General features: G+C 41.8%; 1 protein-coding gene across 1 annotated transcript; it reads right to left on the minus strand.

Annotated features, from left to right (window-relative positions):
• Positions 1–3,383: 3,383 nt before the first annotated feature.
• On the minus strand, positions 3,384–21,691 carry LOC128714394 (uncharacterized). Its single transcript, XM_053809269.1, has 6 exons — positions 21,130–21,691; positions 5,869–6,238; positions 5,668–5,795; positions 4,572–5,590; positions 3,788–4,162; positions 3,384–3,722 (listed from the first exon to the last, which is right to left on the minus strand). Exons 1-6 carry the CDS (start codon positions 21,689–21,691, stop codon positions 3,384–3,386), a joined length of 2,793 nt encoding a protein of 930 aa, XP_053665244.1.
• Between the last annotated feature and the right edge of the window lie 3,499 nt (positions 21,692–25,190).

The raw sequence follows: 25,190 nt of genomic DNA on the forward strand, positions 1-25,190 counted from the left end.
TTACTAATGGGCATCTAATCAAATGAATGATATGCCCCACGGATGATCCATTTATCGCGAGATTGCCATCGTACTTGAACACGTTTTGCTGGAAGCGAGAATAAAAAAATAGGAGAAATTACCCATGAAACCAACGCTAATAATAATATCCTCCGTGTCCCTCACGGTGCAAATGGCACACCCATTTGTTTCATCTCGGTAAAGACACCAAAAAAACGGTAAGCGGATTATCCTTTCTTCCGGCCCGGACAGGGTGATCAGTTAAAGAAGTCGTCACCTTCCTGGGACAACGAGACGAAGATGACTTTTTACCAGCAACCGAAAAAAAAATCGCACACTCGAAAAGAACACTCTTCCCCATCAGATATTGCCATCCCCGAACTGGTACCGGTTTGTTTCGCGTCGGTCCCTTTCACATCTCCTTCATCTTATCCCGTTTATCTTCATTCTCGGTGATTGAGATTGAGGCTGGATTTGTTTCATCTAATGTGCAACGTGGCTTACGTTGCGTTTCTGAATATTTAATGAATCCCAACGACCACGAAATGATGTCACGAACTGGTACAGTGTGTGCTACCGCTACCAAACACGCCAAACACTTCTGCGCCGAGTGTTAATCTTCAACCTATCCGGGGCCGGTTCGGTACGGTCGACTCAACGGTTTGACACATCTGCTCATTTTTACCAACGGTCAGACACCAGCACCATTAAGTAATCATGATAGAATCATGCGTTTGTTTAACGTGTCACGGGCTTTGTTTTGAAACTGTTTGAGGAAGTTAGTGGTTGCACTGCTGAATTTGGAATGCGAAATAGTTTTTATTTTTTGGACACGGATCCTAGCATGCCGTGGGCAGTGGGTACCGGATTAGAGCTTGTTTAGCACCTAGCTCCATCTAAGGAAAACGCTTATTAACAACCAAACTGTTAACCGATGTCGAAGATTTGTGTTGCCGATTAATGGTTGAGGTCTGTTAAAAAAAACTTCATTCTGTTCAACGCTTTGCGCACGCCACTCTCGGACACAGCCATCGCACTATTTGATCTGTCAGCTCAGTAACACAATCACGCACGCACGCCACAAACCGCCATTGTTTCTGTCTGCTCATTACGGTGCATCCAGTAAACACACTTACCAACAATTTATCGAATCAACTCCAATCGTGCTGTCGGGATCGGGTTGGGTTCCGTCTATTCGGTTGAGATTCCACACGGCAATGTGTGCGCTGGTGGTAGCCACAGCATACACACCAACCCAGCTGCACTTAATGCAAATTTAATGTCCTCCACTGCCGGAGCCCAAACACTCGTGCGACGGTCGATGCAATGTAATATGAACGCTTTTCAATAGATCTGCGATCGGTTGCGAGCGTGCGGTCGGGTTACTAATGTTAAGATCTCTTCGATTGTTTACGAAGCATGTAATGAGAGGAATTTCTAATGTGACTCACAGTTGCAAGATTCCTCTAGAAATAGAACTATCTTACGTCGATAATTAAAAACCCATTTAGACGTTCAGTGGAAAATTGCATACACCACACCTTCACTGTATTCATCTTGGAATTGCATTTTTTTTTTTTTGCACAATCACATGCTTATAACACTATCACCGCACTGCAGTGTATAACTCAGTAGCATCTATTTCTTATCACTCTTATCGGGCTTCTGGATCTTCTGGAGAGACCTTCACTTCCAGTTTCACCTGGTAAACGAGATTGGGTAACCTCTTCAAAGACACACACCGCAGACACTGCACGCAGCAAAAAGTAGCTTTCATTTGATAAAAAAAGGAAACACTCGGCTTATCAAAGCCACTGGTGGACAGTTGTAACGCAATTGTGACACACTTGTCGTTACCTTTGTGTCGTAAACCGACCCAGAAAACAAAGTTTGTTAACACCGCACGAAAACATTAGAACCATTGGTAATTAAAGTCGAAAAATCAAAATACCCTCACCAGAGTGGCCAAAGCCTGACGGTGCGTTACTTGACACGAAACTCACAATGCTCACGATGGGGCCGACGATGACAGCAGCGCGTGTGGCTCAATGACGCGCGTCCAAACCGGTACTGCGTTCTAGGTGGTGATCGTTGGGGTACCTTAAGCCGGTGTTGGACTCGGCAGTCGATGACGTCATAACGGGTGGGTGAGTCGAATCAGTGACGAAATTAAAATGCTTTTGCTACCGTGTGAATGAAGTTGCTTAGGCTTATCAAAATGGTTGATATATAACGCATTTTTTTCCAATAAGAGCTCATAATGTTTAAGAAAATTAGTAACGTATAAAATAATTGAATCATGCAGACTTTATGTCATGCCAATTGCATACTTATTATGATCATGTTACAACGCCTAAAGTTCTGCAAATTAACGAAATAGTTGTATTTTGTAAACAATATGTTGGTTAAGTATTCGGAACGGTTTAACCTTTATTTCAGAAACTTTTCAATCCACTCACGTGTCAATAAATGCCCACGACACATCCCACATTTTCGCTCTCTCTCTCTCTCTCCCGTATCGCTACTCACCCACCACCTTATCACCAGTGCAACACAGCTGTTTGGCTAACTGCTTGTACATGGGTGTCACTTTCTTCTGCATCGAATTACCACCGCGTAGCCGCCCGTGTTGTTGGGTTGGAATGCAAATATTTGACTATCGCACCGGTATGCGCTAAGCCATGTCGGTTCGGTACGCTTATTGCGTTCTTGGCTGTTTTCGTCCGCTTTTCGGGTGTTTTTTTGAGGGAAGCTTGTCCCACGGATAACAACGACAGAATACCACCGGATTTTAGTCGCACACGTTTACGGTGGCACTGGAATTCAAGGAATGTGCTTCACACGCTGTTTTTGAGGGTTTTTTTTCTGACATCCATTGGTTAAAAATGACGATCAAGTGTCTTCCTTTATGCTATCTTAACAACTTGTTCACAATAATTCGATAACAAAATAAGTACAAATAAGACACATCGGGGAGTCGCTTAGTTTTCGTGTTTTATCGTTTTAAATATTTATTGTCTCTAACTTCACAAAAACATACATTCTTCACTAACAATACTCAATAGTACTCACATGGCCTGTCTTTTCTACGTTCAGTCACATCACGTTGAAGAAATAGCTACACTACGCAACCTTAACAATAGCCTACTTTTCAGCAGAGAGCACTTCAGTTCACTACTATGGCCGACGGTGTAGTCTTTTTGCAGTACAACGATTCTCTCCTCTCGTCGATCCGGTACGTATACGTTCGCTTTATGACACAGTGTCCGGTGCAGCCTTCACCTAAACCTATGGTTAACTCAGTTTCACATTCTATTTACAGCAATACCCCTTAAGCCGCTAGCTAACAGCCCCCTTTTCCACCGCACACAAGACGTCACACCTTACGCATACTTCAGCTTGTTTGCATTCACATCCGGAAAGAAGGTACCGGCCGTTTTAACTAACGATACTGAATCCCTTGCCGGTGGGGGTGCACTAGTGGGCAGCAGACCAGGTACTGTTGCAATCCGAGATGACGGTGAACCTTCCGGCTCGGGCACGGGAAACGAGGAGCTCCGGTAATCCAATGCCGACTGTCCGGTGTGATGGGCAAGCGATGGTGGAAACGCTAGCAACGGTTTATCCAGCGCAGCACGATCTCCGCGACATTCGTGGTTCTTAATGTCCGCAAACGTTTCAAACAGATTGCGACAAACGACGCACTTGAGGTGATTTCGAGTCTGTAGAAGAGAAGAAGAGCCTTTAATACGGGCCTCCATCGAGTGGCAATCACCCATCGACTAACCTTCTCGGGTAATACTGGCTCTACTGGCTGCGACATGGAAGGTTCGTGTTTGACCTCTCGCATATGACGCTCCAGTAACTGAGAAAAGTTGCCAAAGATTGCCGCTGGGTCAAGTCCACTCAGCACCGTCGCTCCACTGTTTGGTCCCAGGTAATTTGTCCCACCCGTCACATACTGCTGCTGTGCTTGGTTCTTACCGGTGTTTGCTACAGATGGTGGAAAACCTCTGCCACCTTCCAACAACCCATTCCGGTCCGGCTCTACGACCGTCGACGGCACGCTGGGGGATTGTACTTCAGCCGCCGTAGCCGCCGACCGGGAGTCACTCTTTTCCAGCTTGAAGCTGGTAAATATGGCTTGCGGTGAGTCCTGCACCTGTGTTCGATGTTCCGTTTCATTTGGAAGAAGGCAAACGCATGCACGACGAACCAGAGTTCGTTGTATTATTTCACTTTCTCGCACAATCAATCCCACAGTGATCATGGATGACTTGGTTTAGGGCGATCACAATAGACGATCTTATGTTGGTGAGTGATTATAAATGGATGATCGAGTGGTTAGCATACACAGGGATGTACTACGCTTGGTTAATGAAGAGACAAGATAGGCTGCCTTTCCTGTACACATTCGTTACACATCCAGAAAATAGAGAGAGAAAGGGAGAGAGAGAGAGATAAAGAGAGGAAAAAGATGTGAGAGTGAAGAATGGAAATTGTACATGAAGTTTTGTTCTCTATATTTTTAGTACCTCGCCCCGGTTGACTACATGCAACATGAAACTCACATTATTGTACACCTCCATGACGTGGTTTTTCCGTGGACGTCCTCGCTTCCGGTTGAAGAGTGTTTTACTCGAGCTAAACTGCAGGAAGTTTGCCGTCTCTAGCAACGCACGATCGCGATCCACGCCTGCAGGGGATTCGATCGTGCTCAATGACGCAGATGTCTGCGCTGCAGTGGCGTCTTCCTTCTTGAGCAAACGATAGTCTACTGTTGGATTCGAGAGCAGTTTTGACCGGGGCGGTGTACTGCTTAGTGATTCCTTTTTTATGTACGACCCAACATCTCCCGGGGATTCTAACTGATCGTGAGCATCTTGTGGCTTATATTTCCGTTTCGCCGATGGTGGTTTATCATGTCCAAAGCTTACAGGGCTGTGTTGCTGACCGTTGTTGGTATCTGTCGAAGGGCCTCCCATTATTCTTCCTGCGTACAGCTGATGCAGATACGATTCTTCGATATTCCCCATCAGGGAGAGGTTCCGGAGCATCTCCACATTTTCCGGTGCAAAGACCTGTTCGTAGCTCATCTGCTGCATCATCTGTAACCGCATCTGGTACATCATCTGCAACGGTAACGTGCGGAAGGTGATCTCCGCCATTAGCGCCAGCAGATCCAAGAAGGGATTTTTCATCGCTCCTTCCTGGCTGGTCGTGGGACCCGGAGAAATCCTCGTTTCGTCCTCCCTTGAAGGCGATCGGTCTGCGGCGCCCGCCGGTAAATCACCACCCGATTTGGCGCCATCATCCGTCTTACTTTGGTTAAATTTGGTAAGCAGATTCCGTGCCATCTGGTATCGCCTATAGTCCACCTCCGTGTCCATTCGCTCGTGCTTGCGCTTGTGGCTCAACAGCTGACCGCTCGAGTGCAGCACGTAATGGCAGTTTTCGTGCATGCAGTGAATGTGATTGCACACGCGCGAAAACCGACAGTCCTTGTACGTGCAGTCCTCGGTCTTAAGGAACTTTTTGTAACCATCCTTCAGCAGCATTTCGTCCTTCAGATGGTAAGTTTTGTGTTTCTCTGCAAGGGAGTAGTTATGAGAGTTGAATAAAATGGATGCTCTCCGTTATGAGCTGCTTTTCCTATCTTTCACTTACCCATATCTGCTTTGTTCTTGAAGGTGTACTTGCAATTCTCCCGCCTACAGTGGAAATGTGTCGTCCGCTGAGCGCGGAATATACAGTAATCCGTACTGCAGTCTTCTGTCGCTCGGAAGCGTTGAAATCTAGATGGAATTAAGAAAAGGCACATTACACTACGTCACAGTATTCTACAACAACTCATCGATAAAATCTCACCCATTCTTTACGATCGCCTCATGCTTCCGGTGGTAGTTGGCATGCATCTGGACATCGCTCGTACTAATGTACACCTTATCACAGTTTTCGTGCACACAGTGGTAGTGTGTGTGCTTATGATTATGCTGGCACGCTCCGTACTGAATGCTACAATCGTCCGATGAGGAGAACCGATAGAAACCATACTTAAGCGACTCTTTCCGCTTTTTGTGCCACTTGAGATGGCGTATGATCTCGTATTTCTTGTACAACACCTTCCCCCGACAGAACGTATCGTGGCAGTGGAAATGTTCGTGCAGGTTTTCATAATGGCATTTGTCATGTTTACACTCATAACCGGACGCGTACCGTTGTATTAAGCCGTAGTTATCTGTTGAGCGGAATGAGAATAAAGACATTGTTGTAATGAACCATAGATGATTGACAGAAGTTTGCGCCTAAAGGCAGGCAATCCGCTTAGCACAATCAACGATGTAGCCTGAATGTGTGAATATACTAAAATGAACCTTTAATTTCATTTTTTTCTTCCTGCTTTTTACAATATTGTAAAAAATACAACTGAAAAATCTAAAAAATGACAATATTAATAACGAGCATTGAAAAATATGAAACTAAGTCAAATAATGATAACCCCCATGTGACATTGGTTCACACATATTAAATCAAAACTTCCCCTCTGAATCATTACCACATCAAGCTTATCAACAACCGTACCAACAAGCGATCAACCTTACAACCCCACACCAGCATGCCCTTATACGCACTCGCGCCCAACACCTATTCCCCGGAGGCGCGGGCAATCAGCATATCAGAATCTTGACATTGCTTCCGTTCCAACAACAAAAAATCTAAACTCGATCGACCAAAAATCGAATCAAGTACGCACTGGTTCGTTGATACACACCTCCACACGGCGGGTTCCGTTCCTGCAACAAAAAAACCCCCCACTGTCTTCCTCGGGAGGATTAAACAGCCCCAACCGTTTGCCGTGCCATTTGAGCCGATTACGCTTGTTAATATTCCGAATTGGAGGTATTTCGGTATGCCCGGTTATGATTATTATTATTTTTTGTTTCTATTTCTTCTCACCCTTCCCCCTTTCCAACCGCCTTTTATGTCTATCTCTTTGTTTCTTTGGTGTAGTTGGTTGTTGGTGTGTGCTTTTTGATCTTCGATTCGACTTCAAGTCCACATATTTCGATTTTGTTTTGTTTTATTGACGTTTATATGTTGCATTTGCTCTCACTTTGTTCCCAATCCCCACTAGAGTTTTTTTTTCACTCGCTTTTTTTTTTCTTTCATTTAATCATCATCTCGCACAGTCCAATTGTGGCTCCGAGCGCCTAACAATGTAGCGCGCTCTTGGTGCCCATGCGGAGCGGTCCAACTTTAGCCAAGTCATGCCAAGACTTGTCCGTGAAGGACGAAGGCGAAAGAAAAAAATACATATATATTCCGGGGTAAAAACACTAAACAGAACCAGCAAAACGAACACTCTAAATAACCGAAAAAATAAAAAGGCTACATTAACCATGATCTTGACTATCGTCACTGAGTACGTGGTGATCGGACGGACAGGGTGTTCAATGTGATCGAAAAGAGAAAAACTAAATTTCGTCCGAAACCAGTATTTTGATGAATACGTGAAGGAAATCAATGCTAATGGTATGTCAGAATTTCAAAAAATTCCTTCTCGCAAAAACCCCCCTTCACTCCCATAGCGGTCCCCCGTTTCTGACACGCATTCCCCGGTTGATTTATTTTAATTCATCCGATCTTTCTACGCTCCATGCATCCTTTACTAGGTGTAGATCATCTACGGCGAGAGGGCCTTCATAATCTCCCGAATGGGAGACAACGTAGAAAGGGGAAAACCCAAAAATCGAACCAACCGACCAACAAAGCATATTCACATTAGTACTCGCGCCAAATGGTGATTTCTTTTGCTTTATCATCGAACTTATTTCCGAGGCATGTATGTTTTAATTTATATACATACTGTTTCCCTCCATCCGTTCCAATGCCGGTTTCGGTGCTTGATTCGTGCAAAAGTGTGCCGAACCGCTCCATGATTGCAACGTTTTTTGGGCTAAATTTTGTGCCAGCAAAGTTTCTGCCCTTGCTGTCAATCCGTGTTTGATGGGTGGAAGAAGCTGAAGTAAAATGTAGTAAGGCCACATCACGTCGGGAGTGTTGCAGTGTCCACACTCCACGGAACTATGGCAGGAATAGGTAGGAAGCGAAACGTAACTGACCATCGGTGGCGACTGTTGATTAGGACAAGGATAAAGGAATGTCTTCTTGAGTTAGTTACGCTGTTTGTCTTTGTGGGCATATTGGCCCATGAACATGACATACATGGTGTCCGGTCGGTCAGGTGGAACGTATTCAAGGTTGAACAAGTGGAATAAATTTACGAAAGCTATCGTACGCGTGATTGATTGGGTGACATTGGTTTGAAAGCAGTCTAATTTTTCTTCAATAATAAAATATGTTTTCCAATACCATTTTTTTTTTGCTTCTTACCTCCCTTCACATCCCTTAACCTCGTTCACCCCATAACACAACTAGGATTAATTATGCTTTTGCAAACTCACCCCATGATAAACATCAAACAGGGAAGACGGCTCAAAGTGCGGAGCATCGGAAAGGCTAGCGATGATGCCCGTACCTAATGCCTTATTTGGCAACCCCGCTCGATATTCAAAAATGGGAGCCACAAAATTATATCCTCCCTACCCCACCAGTCTCATCCAGCTTCAACCGTTGTTGTTTTTTTTTTCAATGCTTTTCCATCCATTGGCATGAAAGCACCCATTTTGATGATAAATTATGTGTTTAGAAATATGGTATGGTAATGGTAATGGCCAATGGTAACAGAGGTAGCATTAAATCGGTTGGATGCTAATGCCACGGGTGCAAATGTTGGTGTGGTTGCGAATGATCCTAGCTTGGGTCATTTTTGTTACTATTAGATGATCCACAAGATGACCATCCAGTTAGGCGAGGTGGCATGCTGTCTCACCCTCTCCTTGTTCTTAGTGTATCAGTAAGGTTATTGTACCTATATATTGAATGAAGCTGTGATTAGATCACTAGAGAAATAAACTCTATTCGAAAAATGTTTAATGTACTTGGTAGCGGCGCCGGTCTTTATACGACAGTAACGATCCAAAATCCTATCCGAACCAATCCCCAACCCAATAAGCTCAAAGAAAGCCAGAAACATCAGGCCTACACCACTTAAGCTGATATTGTCAATAACAAATAATCATAAAATACTTCAAGCAAATCTGTGTATTTAAGCTTCCTAAAATCGCTCTTACCAACAGCTAAGCCACAGTAGGGTGGGAACTTTTTCATTACACTTTCTCAATGTCTTTTATGATACTGCCTAAGGTCAAGCATAGTTTCCGATGAGGTGAACGCTTTTCTTCGAAGTTACAACTTATTATAACATCTAGAAGGCTCTGGAGAGAGCATGAATGTTAGTAGACAGAGGCTGAGCTTAATTTATTGGTGACTGCTTTTACAGGTTTCAACGATTGTTTTACAGATACGTGACTGCATCATCACTGTCATATAAATATATATATCTAGAAGATCGACGGGTTGTCCAGTAACGGAAGTCAACACCGGTCCAAAATTAACGAATATATTGTTTAGATACAAAATTACCTTACTTCTTTTTAACTTACATAATCAAGAGATATAAATCGCTAATTTGCACTTCCATTCAAGCATACCGCTCGAACATCCAACTACTCGGAGAAAGTAGAACTCACTTACTCTGGAGAAAAGCACCATCATGACAGAGACAAAAAATACCACCATCACTCTATTAAATCCAAGCACAATTGACCTCATCATCATACACCTTGATGCTTTCATTCTACCCTGTTCTGTCTTGCCCATTTTTCCACCTCTTAGCGTACAACCCTTATGCTTCACATGATTCTTCACCCGAACCTCGCTAAGGCCACGAGTAAAGCAATCGATCGACATTGGGCACTTAGGTTCGGTTCAATTTGCCGGCTTGATTTGAATTTTCGGGTGAAACGTAGCGTTTTTGCTTCCTTTAATCTAATATACAGCGCGATGATGATGCCGATCACAAAGGCGATTGATAGACTGCTTTTAAAACGATGATGTCCAATCCGAGAAAGTCGGATAGCTGACGAAAAAGAAAAAAAAACGGACACCAAGGAAATCCCTACGCGACGCACAGCGCAAAACGTACCGGAGAAGATGTGTGGATCTCGATCGGGATCGAAAGATATTTCAAGGGAAAAGATGAACAGAATTAAAAACGCCACAGTAAAACGGCTCGAAACGGGCTCGAAGCACCGAAGAGAAATAAAATTGAAGCAAAACCACTCACCGCAACAGCCGCACATACGAACGCAAATCATGTTTCGAGAAATGTGTTTCTTTAACATCAATCAACTCATTGTTTTCGTTGCGTTTGGAATCTCCTTTTCACATTATCTTCAAACGGATGCACCGTTTGCTCCCGTATCGGGTTGAAGCTTCGTTTCGACTTTTTTTTGTTTTGTGTTGTTTTTTGATACATTTTTCTCGTTGATCGCTTCCCTGTGCCAATGATGTTTCGTTTATGATTTGCTTATGAGTTTTTTTTATTGTGTTTTGTTTTACTCTTTTTTCTGCTTCATCGCGAGTGGCATGGCAATGTGTGACAGAAAGGAATTGAGAATGAAACAAATGAAGAGAAGCATATCTGGATGGTTTTATGATTCATTTAGTACCGGTATTAGATTCACATCATCTTACACCGCTCTTTGATCAATGTAAGTGTTGAGCAATACTATCTTGTTTTTTTTTCGAACGTTGATTCTGAATTGTTTTCTGACTTACCACTTTGTATAAATAAATGTTGATTTTTACTTTCTTGTTTCTATGCCCCTTTAAAATATTTTCATTCAACTGAAATGTGTTTCCTTTGTTTTCTTCTACACTTTTGTCAAATCTTCATTTCCGTTCTGATACTTTCTTTAGAAATTTCATTTGTTTTACATTTTTAATAATAGTTGTTGAAGTTTTCTTTTAGGTTGAAATCGTTAAAACTCTTTTTGCCAGTTTATAAGCAACTTATTTACTTTATTTTTAATTATTTCATCCCCTATGACTGCTTTTGCGTATTATCAAAAGAAACTTTAACAAAAAAATGTAAACAAGACGGTTATTGCCAGACAACATTTATCAAAGTTCATTTAAACAAAATTTTCATTTAAACAATGTTTTTACCATCGTAATGCGCAGAAAGAATTGAAGTTAACCGTTTGAACTAAGAAAAGCATCAAATGTTCAGCATGATATTTTACTTTATCCTTTTCCTCTTATACAGCTGACATTCAATCTATAAATCAATATCGATTAGAAGCAACACCCAGCTCAAAGTGGAAGGCACACAAACATACACTCAGTACCGCGAGAGAAAAAAAAAGAACACAACACAAACACCTATCTCAATCATTTGCGCCCGAAGGTGACCGATTTAAATATCCTCAAATAGAACTGAACCGATTTGGAAGTTGAGCTGGACAATGAGGTACAGTTGGGCCAAAAAGGATAGACAATCCAGAAGTATGAAGGTTGCACGGCGCAAGGAAATAAATAAAAAGCACAACAAAAACGATAAAAAAGAAACAACATTCAACCAAAAAAAAAACCTGCCCGAAAACAACTCGCGATTTGAAGCGAGCTGCAGATTAGGACCTAACAAAGGCAGCCAAGAAATCAGATGAATAAAACCAAACCAAACCAAAAGAGTGAGAAAAGAAAACGAATCCCGATCCTAACAAATCATGTAAAAAAATCACATACACAGCAGCATATTCGAAAAGTAACAAGTTATTTTAACCGATTGGCAAATGAGGCAAATGGACGCCGACATTCATTGAAACGTGAACGTACCCCGGGGAAAATGGTAGTCGGTGGAAGGACAAGGGAAAAAAGACACACGCGAAAAGTAAAATATGTGACCTAGCCGTAAGGCGATCCGGAGTGGGGTGTGTGGAGAGGTTGAAGAAATAGAACGGACCCGTCAGGAAAACAGGTAACGGAAGAGGATAAAGTCCGAACTGGAATTAAGCGATGGTAATCTGTAAAAGGCCACCAAAAAATATGCCTAACATTGTACGGGAGAGCCGAAGCTGGTGCCACTACCGGCCGGACTCCGAAATGTAGTTGTTACTTGAGCGCGTGCGCGGTACGCACTGCTTCATTACTATTATTTTGCTGTTAATCTGCCCTCGCCCTCCTATTTGTTTGAGCGTGCTTTCGAGCCTTGATCAAAGATGGCCGAGCTCGATTTGATCCATTTGATCGATCAAAGCAGTCTTTCGTTTGATGAATTTGAATTGGAGTTATTTGTTCCGTATTGTTCTGAAATAACTGCAAAATTAGTTCTATTTTAATGTTTTTTCTGCTGCTTTCGCTTTATTTTGTGATCATTCGATACACTTTGCCGGAGATTCATCCCCTATAGATGAGAGATTTATTTCTAACAAACACACACACAAAAAGAAAGTAGCTTGAACAGATCAGTTGGAAACGTCAAACAACAAAAGAACGGAAAAACTCGCCAAACAAACTCCCAATACGCAGCTAGAAAATTCGGGGTAAGTACCGGCTTGGTGGCTGAAATGGCTCCGGCGAAGAAAATGAAACGCTGGCCCGCACTTAAAAGCCATCGCGACCACGCACACTAAACATCACCGTCGGGCCCGTGACGTCAACAAATTGTGTATGAAATTATTTACCGAAATTATTATATTTCTCCACGGCTTGATTGATTTATCGAACGCATTAAACTGGTTCAAATTGATTTGCTGGCCAGTTTGGGAAGCTTTCGCTCCAGTTCTGTGCATTGTGCGGTTGTGCTTTCGCCACAGTAGACAGTCGTGAGGAGGAACAAAAAGTGACTGGCCAAAAAGGAGACTCAGACACCACCGGTTGGTGCTCATGGAGGATCATGGAACGTAACCATGAACGGGCAAAACACTCCAGCCAACGAATCTGCACTCCCAGCACTTTTGCTCGAAAACTGATCATTTATTCCTGAAAACCACCGTGAGGTGCGCGGCCATATATTTTAACCTTCCCTTCCATTTTTTTTACCACCATTTTGCTCCATTTTCGGCAGCATCCCTTCAGCCGGGGTGCGCTAATCTGTGGGGTTAAATTTGCGGCGCTTTCGCGCGCGCGCGCGTCCCTTCCAAAACCCGCTAGAAGTTTGCTAGCTGCGGTGCTCCATTAGGAGCTAGGCGAGTCTTTCATTTGGCGTAATGATACGGTGGCTTAAAACATTCCTCCACAACGCTGTGTTACCACCGCTGATCGACAAAAGGTTGGGATGTAGGGAGCAAAGAGTGAAGCACGGTGGCGACCGGTTTTTCCCTGACCGGGCGTCAACCGATCTTCGGAGTCAATTCGAAGTCCAGCGCTTGTCCAGCAAACGGTTGACCTCTCGGGTAGAGTGTAAAAGGATGAAAAACCTCTTCATTACCAATAGTGAGTGGTGAGTGACCCGGTGTGGTGGGCAGGAGAGGTCAAAATAGAAGCGTCTTAAAAGCTTCCGCATAATCTACTTATTTGCGTTCGATGCCGACGGACAACATGACGGACAATTTTATTGGGGCGTACAGCGGCTGGTACGGCCGGGTAGATTTACGATCGTTTCGAAATTTGTTTATTGACTTTATGTTTGATCGATTTCATGTTTGATCCTCAGGATGCGGATGAAAAGAGTGCCAAAATTTCCTTCTTTATGTTCGGAAAAGGTGTGTTTTGTTTTTTTATTAGCAATGGGAAGCTAATTAGTATGTTTGTTTAGTCCGTGCTCAGTTATCCTGAACATTAAATATTGCAGAATCTAAAAAACAAACAAGAAGCAAATTAAAAACGAACAAAACTATTGAAAATGAATGTGTCCACTTTTAGAACGATGAAACTATTAAGAAAAACAAACAAACTACGAATATTATAGAAAGGTTTAACAACACGTACCACGCTGTAAAAAAGATGAATAATCTTGAACAACATAATGAACAGAACAAACATAAAAAATAGACGAAGACGAATCAAAGATGAGAATAAAATTTGAGAGTAATATTTTAAAACATTTAAGACACATTAATACCTCTTCACACTAAGGCAGTTGCAAGCATAGAATGACACAAATACCAACAAGAACTTGATCTCCATTGAGAGTTTGATTATGTGTGCAAAATTGTATTTTATAACAATATTTACACTACACTGTGTGGTCTGTACCCACAATTCGCCGTAAAGAGGTACTTCAATTTTTTCATGCTTGAAGTTTATGTTTCCTTCGTACCGACTTGTTCCCATACGCACAAGCTTATTGGTTGTATTAAGTGTTCTGTTCCTTGCGCTCCATATTCTGATGCTCGAAACGATACAAGAAAGAGTCAACATCAGCAAAACACTGCATACGTTACGTTGGGTAAGAAAGCGAGTTGGGTGGGAAGAATAAAAATGCAACTCTCTGCCGTCGAAGAAGTTTATCAAACCTTTAAACAGCATAAGGACCATTGACCGGGATCGGGGTGTTTCCCATGCGAAGGAAATGATGTTGATGCTCTCTGCGCTGCTGCCACCCTACAGCTGCGCCAAGGATAAACACAAAGAGTATGTTGTGATTTCCAAAGAAAGCATCATCGTGGCATCATATTTCCTTGCGAGCTCGTAACTGCAAAACCCGGAACGGTTGGCAGTGTTTACCGGGGAAGGGCATTCGGTTTTATTAGGTCTGATTGAATTATGCACCGAGGAGAAGGCTAATTAAGAGTGATACAATTTTATGCGTCACGGAGATGCTTGATATTTGTGACAAATTTGTTTCTTTTGAAACCCTATTTTAAGGGATTTTTTTCGTGAATCTTACAAAGAATTGATGGAATAAAAAAGTTCTTTCTCATTCCACCAGACATGAGTCACCGGAAGGTTTTTATTAAGAAGCAAAAATCATCAACCAGTTCCCGAAAACAATAGAACCTCGCACCGAAACGGAACGGAAACCGGGTATTTCGTATTGCAGGGGAAAGAAATTTGATTATTTCTTGCATTTATCATCTTTTTTTGGGTTTCAACAGAAAAATATGCTTACCGCGATGCATTTGTGCGTGACACTGGGCGAGTAGAATATTAACTACTTGCTGGTAGGAATGATGGAAGCATGGTTCTGGTATCGATTAAGCGCCAACGAGCCCGGCAGGAAGTGGGTCTTCAAGTGAATTCACTTAAGCTCAGTGACATCATCTTCGACCGGCGGTGAAAGAACATAGTTAACAACAAAGTGGAACATGGATGTGTATGGAACGCCGGGTGGGAACGCTATCTAACGTTGGGAGAAGCGAAAGCGGAAATCATTGTATCGATACATGGCTGATGCTCCAACACGCATGATTAAATGTTGAGAGTAGTGTGAATCATACCCATTGTTAAAATATTTGATTGTTTTAACGAGTGGAATGCATTATTTTAGGTTGTTTTACAGAATGAATCTATTTATTTCGTTTAAAATTAATACCATGCAGCCCCAAAGGAACGTTTGGTAAAGAGTATTGCATACCTTAAGGGATTCAAGGTGTATAAAAGACAAGGAAAGCAATTGATAGTAGACTAGTTAAAAAAAATTAAGAGGCTTTTAAGGTAAAATTTTGTGCATTTTGTGTATTTGCGGTGTTCTTGGCTAAAATTATACTGTTGCTGATCGTCGATGAATTAAAAACGGCCTAAAACATATTTTGCATACCTTTAGGCGTATATTTCTAGAAAGATACCGTAATAGGGTAAGTTCTAGAAAAGAAAGAGTAATTTCGGAAAAAATGTGTTTAAATGATCGTTAATTTTACAATTATTTAAGTCTGTGCTTTACTCATATCCCTCTACTATTTGTGCCTTAAGTTATGTAATATAGTTTGTAACCCTCCAACAGCTCAACAAGTGTATAGAAAATAACTTATAGGTTTAAACAATGTTCAACTTTCAACAACTCTTTGCTAAAAAGAACCATATTGTATTAAATATGCAAACAGCGGGAAATTACACATGTACAGGTGATAGGTAATTGCAAGAATTGATAAATAATGGAGTAATCCAATTTTTTCCTACAATTTAATGTATTCTTTACAAGTGGATGTCAATAACAATACACCCAATATCCGTCCTACTTATTCCACAAATAAACATCTTAATCGTAGAAAGGTACTATCACCTGAATAAAATGCGAATACCTCGTACTTGCCTTGTACAACCCTTACCACCGAGTCCATCGGGGCGGAAGTGACAATAGTTTGCCATTTGTTTTAATGTTAAGCAAAGAAGAAAACACCCGCAACCCGCACTCGCGAACAAAAGCCCGACCACGGGCACGCTTCGTGTCACACTTTAACCGCGGAATTGTCGCACACTCACGCGGACACCGCTTGATTCGAGTTTTGATTTGCTTTCCCTTTCCATGGCGCGGTGAAAACCGGGCACCGGCACAACACATGCCACACACCGCCAAAAGCCAATAAAATGTAGAACCGCGGGATGATTTTTTGTTGTTGTTATTGTTTGCCACCGCACGATGCTTTTATTGGTTTATTGTGACTAATTTGGTTTGATTGCGGTTTCCGCGGGTATGCTGGAAAAATTCAACTCGCACAGCATGCCGTACCGTTGGTCGCTCTCGACCACTCTCGCACGCTCTCGATCTCTCGCAATGCTGATAAATTCCAACCGCTTAAGTACTGCGCTGTGCTGTGCGTTTCGGACACGGAAAACGAAATGCGGTACGACAGTGGGGAAGGGCAGGTCAAAAGGTTAATTTCATTGATTGAGCACAGTTTTTCCCTTATTCCCACATGTGCGGCGGAATGTTTCGAGTTAAATAAAAAAATCTGGGAGTTAGTTGATGAAGGCAAGAATTGATAAAAATGGGTACTGTACTGTGCTCGGTTTCGCAGAAACGTACGATGTTGGCAAAGGGCAGTCAAGCAGTAAATTCATTCCCGGTACGATTTGAATCTTTCACTTAGTGGTGCGTGCAGCACAACATGACATAAACGAGAAAAAAAGGGTGAAATCTGTTCCTTCCTTGTCTTCCCTCAATGAGTCACTAAAGGCCTTTAACCCTGAGCAGTGCCCAATGAGATATAATAATATGTTTGTGTGTTTGGTGATGTACCCTACAATGAGGGTGATTTGAATAGCGAGAAAAAAGTCACTTTTCCCCTAATATCAACTTAAACTCTCTCTAAAGCACTCCAATGAACGGGAAGCACTCATCAAAACGCGATCACCTCAGTGCATTTTAGATTTTCAAGGATACAATGCAAACTAAACAAAGTCAAGCGTTTTGCTGTACACACGGCTGCCAATTCGCGTGCATAAAACAAGGCCATCAACACAAACACCCCCAAACTACGCCAAACAACAGACGCCAGTCGAGTAGAAAAAAAAATCTCTTCTCTTTCACCATTTCTAAAATTGCGATCTTCGATCAGTTATTTTCGGTAAGAACAACGACAAATTTTCCTTCAAGGTGCAACCTGCCACCCCACCTATCGGTCGCCCTTAATGTCACCTGACCCTGGGTAAATTAATCGAACCACGTAAAATGGACGTGGCCGGTGGTGTGAAAAACAAAAACAGCAGGAAAATCGATCAATTGATCGTACCAGATGCGACACAAAATGTCCCAAAAATATAAACTTGTGCGCTGGGCGTCTTTAGGTTGCAGATGGGACATGGCAAAACGGGGGGAAAGGGGGTGGATTTCAGTTCTTATCCACCCACCCACCATTTGTTGACAATTTTGCGCTTGGGTTTATTTGCATTCGGCACTAATCGTGAGATGGTGCCAAGATGGGTTTCGAGTTTATTTCTAGAGTTTTCTCTCGTTTCGGTGACAAATTAAAAACAATTTCAATCTGTGGAGTTTATGTTTCAAAAATTGAATGTAAAGAATAGAACAAAACAAAAAGTTAAGTAAAACATTGGAAAAATAAAATAAAAATATGAAAACAGAATAAATCTTCAATACGTTCCACAAATAATAAATGATTCTATCCAAAGCTTGTATAAAAAAAAGCAAATCAAACAACAGGCTTGCTAGCTTTAGTTTCGTTTCACATTTTCTCGTCTTGTTTCCATCGCATTTTGCACATTCTCAACAGTCTCTCCATTCTAATGGAATTCAAATTCGTACTTAGCAGGAATTTCCTATCATTTATTCACTTTAATCTTTTGCTCCTCATCCTGGTACAAACTATTTCTCACCACTTTCTTCACGCATTTCATATCGAATCCTTTCAATGAATTTATTTCCAATCCGCCCGTTCCATTTGTACAAATCGCTCTGTTTCCCATTGGGATGGTGAAGGGTTTTCTTTTTGGGAAGAACGCCAAAGGTTCAACAAGCACAGCGATAAAACGAAACAAAACTTTTATCTACCACCACCACCACCATAGGTCCAAGGATCATACGAGCAGTTTTTAGTTTCGTTTGTTCTGTAGTGAGGGGTTCAGTTTGCTTCACCTTCGCCACTCTCTATTCACATCTTTATTTCTTCGCTTCAACCGCTCTTGAATCAATCTATCATCGACACTTGATGTCAAATTTCTCGCTCGCTCTTCTCCGCGTCCGCAGCGAACGAACGCGCCTCATTTCATTCGTATGTATGTTATTATATGCTGTTGAACTATTGCTTCACCCTCAACCCGCTCGATTGTTTTTCGTCTCCGGTTACCTTTCCGCACTGGCTGGAATTTATCCCGGTACGATTTAAACACCAAAGAAAACACGCCACAGCGTCGGTTGGGCCGTGCTCTTCCATTCCTAGCGCGGGCTTGAAATTCGACTACGGCGAGATCCTTCAGTCAAATAAAATAGAAAACAAGTGGACACGAAACATTGGCACACCGAAAAAGGCAGCCTAGGAAAGCAAAAAAGCCAACTGGTAGGGCAATGTTTCGCCCAAAATCGGAGCCGTTTTGTTGATTTTTGAGCTAAATCAGCGTTAAAAAAAAGACCCACCAAAATGACACTCGATCGCTGCCCAATCTGTCCGTGTCCATCGAAAGAAAGTTTCCGCGATCGGGCAGCAAAGAAGAAAGAACTTCAAACAAAACACAGGCTCTGCTATATCAATGCCCATTTGGAGATGTGAGAAGGCAAAAAACACGCAACCCCCCCATCGCACGAATCGAACATCGCGATAGATCACTTTTATGAAAATCAATTAGAAATTAATTTACGGACAGTGTTTTTTTTCTTCTTTTTGGGTTTGCTTTTCTTACCACACACTCTCACGATGCTCTCACGTTATGCTCTCGATCACTCATCGAAATTCATTATATGATCGTTGATACCAGCGCGATGATCGCTTCAGGCGTGTTGCCCAATTTTCTTTACTTCTACGCTCCCTTTTCTCATTCCTGCGTGCATGATTTGTTTCGTCCGTTGCGCAGCTTCATCATTTCACCTATCATTTTCGCACTCTCGAACTCGCGCTAAAACCTCTCACAGTTTGTTCCGTTTTCAAATTAATTATATTTCATCCCTAAGCACTTCTTTTTTTCCAAACAATCAGCAGAAAAAAAAACTCCAAAGCCAAAATCACATCCACCTCCACCCTGACCCACGTGCCTTGAGTCGTCTAATCTTGCTTTCGTTATGTTGCCCCTCGTTGCCTTTTATTGCGAAACAAGTGTGTGCTTTTATTATGTGGTTGTTTATTCGACTTGACTGACGGAAAGGAACTGTCCGCCGTTAATGCGTCTTTTGAATATGCTTAATATGCTGGACAACAGAGGGTGAATAAAGGCATGAAAGTGAGACACAAACTATAAAAGAGATAGAGAGAGAGAAAAAAAGGAAAGATCGAGGGAAAAAGGGAACTTTGAACGCAGGGAAACATTTGTGTTGACGCGATGTAATACCGGTCAGAAGTTGTGGCAGAATCAGAGCAAGATACGTCAAAGGCAACGAATCAACCGGTAACAGAACGAAGCGAAGTTAGAACATAAGGAGAAGGAGCAGGCAGGCTGCTGTGCGTTGATGATGAAGAGCGAGAATTAAATTTACGATCACCGGAATGGAACAGTCGAAAATCGTCAAAGCATTCTCAAGGTTGGTCACTTGACAAAAATTGAAGCATTTCATCCGTTGCTTTTTTATCAGTTTGATGTCTTTTTGGTGACAAAATGTACAGCCGAATGATCTTTTTTTGTTTTGCTAGATTAAAACATCAAATGGTGCGCTTGGTACTTTTTTTCTCTTGACCACACAGTTGAATAGAAGCTTACATGATATAGGGAATTTATTTTAGAGCTAAAGCACGGACCTATTAGATTTGTGTTGTACCTTCCTGTATTCTTCTTTAATAAAGTAAAAACACTCTTACGAGGTTTATCAATTTTTTAGAACAACTTTTTACAATTGCAACGTGTAATTAGATTACATAAATTGTTGAATTAATATCTGTAAAAGAGCGTGATGTATTGTGTGTCATTAAATGTAAAACAATTGAAAACATAAGAAAAATAAATGTATGATAAAACTTTAGTTTCCAATAAAGAGCTAGAATCACTTATTGCAAAATAGCAGCAGAGCTCAGTGTTTTCCAGGACAATCTGTTCTATCATCAAATCAACTGACCAGCTTGTAATCTTAGTAAAATATATATATTTAATCGAACCTTCAAGCCCGTTTTTTTATTATAGTTATAGTAGTGACACGAATCTAACGATTCAAAACTAGTTCTAGTTTTAGCCGACACAACAATTTCCACATGAATCTACATTTACAATTTATTGATAAAGTTTATATTTGGTATCTTGACTTAATACCAGATTTCATTACGTAAACTGTACTACGATTAGCATTACATTTTATATGTATTGTTTAAAAAAGCATACAACAACAAAAAAAACTATAAATTTATAACCGACCACTCTAATGTTTTCTGGTTGACAAAAAAATATAGACTCATAGCGCCGTAAAGTATGCAAACAATACTATAAGTGCGTAATACTATTCTACAATAATCGTTGTTCCCTTCGTTGTTGCCGAATTTTGCAAAAGGTAAAAGTTATCTTCAAAACTACGTTTGCTCAATAAATCATTTTTGTGTAAAATCAACACTCCTTTACCAGTTGTCACACAACACTCGATCAAAGTCAGCACAAATGTAATATGCTTTTCAACCACCCAAACACAACACTCACCATGCAACAGCTCCAAAATCGTTGCCACACTTTCATCCTTCTCGCTGTCAGCAAGAAACTTGCTAAACTCACTAAACTTGGCCTCATCCATCTCGCCCAGCCGTGGCTTGATCGAGTTGTTATTGTTGTTGTGCAGGATCCCACCAATGCCAGCAACACTCCCAGCACTGCCACTAGTGCCACTAACGTTCCGATTGTTGTTGTTACCACTCAGTGGACTATTATTGTTGTCGATCGGTTCGGTACACTTGCCGCCGCCACCGTACATCACTGTCGTGCAGCTACTACTGCTGCGATCACTTCCGGCCGTACACTCGAGTGTCGCACTGCCATCATACTCGTCGTCCTCGAACGCGTCACCACTGCACGAGCGATCCTTTGCGCATGCACTGCTGCCGGCGTAGTTGAGCGCTTTGGCCACATCCGATACGCTCGAACCGTGGCTTGCGTCCTCATCGACACTAGCAAAACGCATCCTTTTGATGGCCGACGGTGAGACGGCAACACTGACAGGAAACACGGTACCGTGCTCCTGCTCGCCATTACTCTCCGGTGACATCATGCTTGATCTTAGTATCACTGCGTTAACAATCAAACCGTAACCTTCCTTTGTTTTCAATCTCTCAAACCGTTACCGTTACACACCACAGCGTGTCTCACATCGCTACAGGAAATCTAGAGCACTGGGGCACACCGAAAGGCACTATCTAGAACGCATGCTAATGATTGTCGTTTGCTGATCCTCTCGTTGCGCGGCCAACACTTCTCCGCACACCACACCATTGCCCGCTGGCAATGAGACCCTTTCTAACGATCAACACCACAGCCCTTTTGCGTAATCTCGTTAGCCGTTTGCTCGGTTGTGTGTCCCCGGCTTCTCGATCCTGTGTGATGCGTGTTTGTGTCTCGACTAAAATGCCACGGTTCGACAGTGCGCGCTGGTACGTCCGCTTACGCATAACTGCGCAAACGCAAACGCCACGAGATCACTCGGGTCGGGTTCGGGTTAGCTTCGGGTCGTGTTTCGGGCTTACGGAACGCACGCCAAGGGGGTTGAAATACACACGCAAGAACTCAACCCTCCCGGCACTACGCTCAAGAACATTACCTTTCAACCTTCCTCCGATGGATGGAATTAGAAGAGGGGATGGCCGGCATTAGGGGCATCCAGGGGCACAGACACGCTGGAGCACGATTCGACTGTCAAGTGCAATTGCCTCCCCCTTTCGGTTTGTTTTTAGTGTGCATATGATTTTGGTGCGAGTTTTTTTTTATCTAATCACTCTTAACGCCTACTTTGCCACAAGTTTGACAGATCGGACGCTTATCTCGCGTGGACACTGTTTTTAACGATTCTTCGCGCAAAGTGAATGTTGTTTCAAGAGACAACCATAATCAATGCATGTTACAGCATATGCTACCCCTGAATGCTTGTTTGTTGTTTGCTAAATGTAAACACGCGGCTGTGTACGCAACGAGCAGCAAGAAGGGAATTCCCTATCCCCCCCCCCTATTATAATTCATGAATGATTCCGTTTTGACCCTGTTTTAACATGCGCGTCACATTCTTGTTTCAAAGTTTTGTTGGTCAACGAAATGAAAATACCACGGGGAATCGGGGAATTTCTAAAATTTAAACCCAAAAACTGAACTGAAACTGAATGCTTTAACACTGGTGATTCACAGAAGGAGTTAACTGACATGGAAATATATTTTTTACTATTACTACCACTTACTTTATTCTCTCTTGTTCCATTATTCGTTATCGGTTGAGTTTTATGTAGTGTCTAATTTAAGTACAATGCCTTTTGAGAACAGTACCAAAGCCACAAACAGGGAGGCTGACATGGCCAGGGCAGGTTGTTTTGTTCTGTCTGTCCAATCTACAATGATGCTTGTTTTTTTTACAGTTTCAGGTCGGAGCGATAAAAACATCGCGAGCTAAGATCGTGTTTTTGATTAACACTATCAAAACCAAGCCACCACCTACAAGAAACAATAGTAGCACAACGTACAGCACATCACTACAACTCAATAATTGTACCGGATCGAGCGAACAATGCACAGTTTTATTGCTGTGTATTGCCGTTCTTTTGCTTCCTGTGCAGATCACTATTTATGTGGAATCATATTTCCAATGCTGAGTGCAATATAGTTGAAATTCTAGCCATTTTTAAGATTCTTACAAGCAAATCGTATTATACAACCATAAATAAGCGAATGAGAAATAAAACATTTATATCCGGATTTATAATTAATTAAGCTCCTGATAGCTCATGAAAGTCATGAAAGTTAAAAATCTAAGCTTTCAGCATAAGAAAACTCTTACTAAATACATATTCACTTTAACATTAACATAAATGCATTTGCTTTTTTTACACAATAAACACGTTATGGAGCATCACAATCACAAAAATTGAATAATCAAATTAATCAAAAACTCTGTTTTGATTTTGTAAATTTCTTACAGAAAATAATTTATTTGGTGATCAACAAAGAGGAAAATTCGGCCAAGTACACTCGGGGTATGATGACCTTTCACTGTTTGGAGAAGGAAAGGCTTCACTTTGCTACCATAATACATCAGACATCTTTGGCTTTTGGTTCTCTGTAAGCTAATACAGTAGATATTGTGTAAGTAATTACAAAGAACAATTTAAATATAAGTTTGTAATCTTATTTTAATTCTTTATTGCATACAATTGACGTGTTTTGCACTGAAACAAATCAACGACTTTCCCTAATTTTTCATTACATATATTTCCACGTTTCACTATTTCCATCACTGGAAAACGCTATTCGTTTTCTATAATTTTATGTTTTCCTGTTGAAAAATGGCCGCTTCATCGTCTCCCTTGCCTTGTGCAAAAAAGGTGCATAAACATACGGTTAAACCGATGCAATCCCATCGTGTCGTAAACAATCGCTACAGAACATAACCGTCAATGAACCGTGCGCCATCGGGGTTTGGGTACCGAAATATATGCAAATTTCGTTACAAACGTCCGTAACATATTTTTTGGGGGAAAATGGACACTTTTTATGACAGAATTAAGCGAAACAAAGAGCAAAATAAATGAAAAAGCAACCACCGTTGCGTTCTTTTTTCCTCCTATATGTAGAATGTCAATACTTTTTGGCTGGCGTAAAACATTCGCGCAGCAGCGCGATTTAAGCGCGCCACCAGTTTGACAATGGATGGGAAAACTCTTTACCGTTTTCGTTGTAAAATGGATTTTTTAGGGGAAAATAACGCGCACACACACACACTCTTGCATTGCAAACTGAGATTTCATCTTGCCTCTATCTCGTTTCCAAACCTCCCAGCCTTGTATTGCCTCCACAAGCCGGGTCACATTACGTCCGGGAACGTTCCGTACCGTCGCGACGCAAGGCTAGCAAAGCATCTTTAACTGGCAAGGACCTTTAACTAAGCGCAAGAGCCAAATAAGAGAAAAAAAGGGTTGCCCACCCGGCACGGCTGGCGGGAGATCTCAAGCGCAATTGGTTTTCGGGACAAAAAATAATCACAACAACGCACAATTCGATAACGGCTCACACCGAAACCGGACGAACAGAAAAGAAAAATCATTCGCTGTAACCCTATCCGTTTGGAAGAATTTATAAAATTGTTACCATTCTTTTCGTTTTCTTCTCTGCTCTGATGGATGAAAAATGAAGCGAAAACAGACGGAAATGGTAAGAAATATAATCAAAAAAAAAAAGATCCTGTAAGCCACTGTTGCATCTGGCAGAAAGGATTTGCACGTTTCGTCAGCTTTGCGCTGTACCGAAGTCACTGTTAAACGGTTCCACCAAACCATATCAAACCCGGGTACGCATCTGCAGCACAAACGGAAATGGTTAAACAAACATGTGACGAATGCAATCGGCAATTCTAAATCTACCGTACCCTTTACGTATCAACACTGCGTTTATCCCTTTTTGTATTTTTCGTGCACATCTTCGCGTTTTTTTTTTCTTTTATTTTGACTAAAAAAACGTCAATTTTCGTAAAAATGTCGTTACCTTAATGGTGCCGAGAGATATATACAAACGGA

Source organism: Anopheles marshallii, chromosome 3, assembly GCF_943734725.1.
Source record: "Anopheles marshallii chromosome 3, idAnoMarsDA_429_01, whole genome shotgun sequence".
In the NCBI taxonomy this organism is placed as follows: Eukaryota; Metazoa; Arthropoda; class Insecta; order Diptera; family Culicidae; genus Anopheles; species Anopheles marshallii.

Excerpts from the sequence above, each read along its gene's own strand:
- LOC128714394 (XM_053809269.1), bottom strand. The coding sequence starts at position 21,691 with ATGATGTCACCGGAGAGTAATGGCGAGCAGGAGCACGGTACCGTGTTT. Across the intron at positions 5,796-5,868 it reads GAGGCGATCGTAAAGAATGG|ATTTCAACGCTTCCGAGCGA; the intron begins GTGAGATTTTAT and ends AATTCCATCTAG. Across the intron at positions 5,591-5,667 it reads CAAGAACAAAGCAGATATGG|AGAAACACAAAACTTACCAT; the intron begins GTAAGTGAAAGA and ends ACTCCCTTGCAG.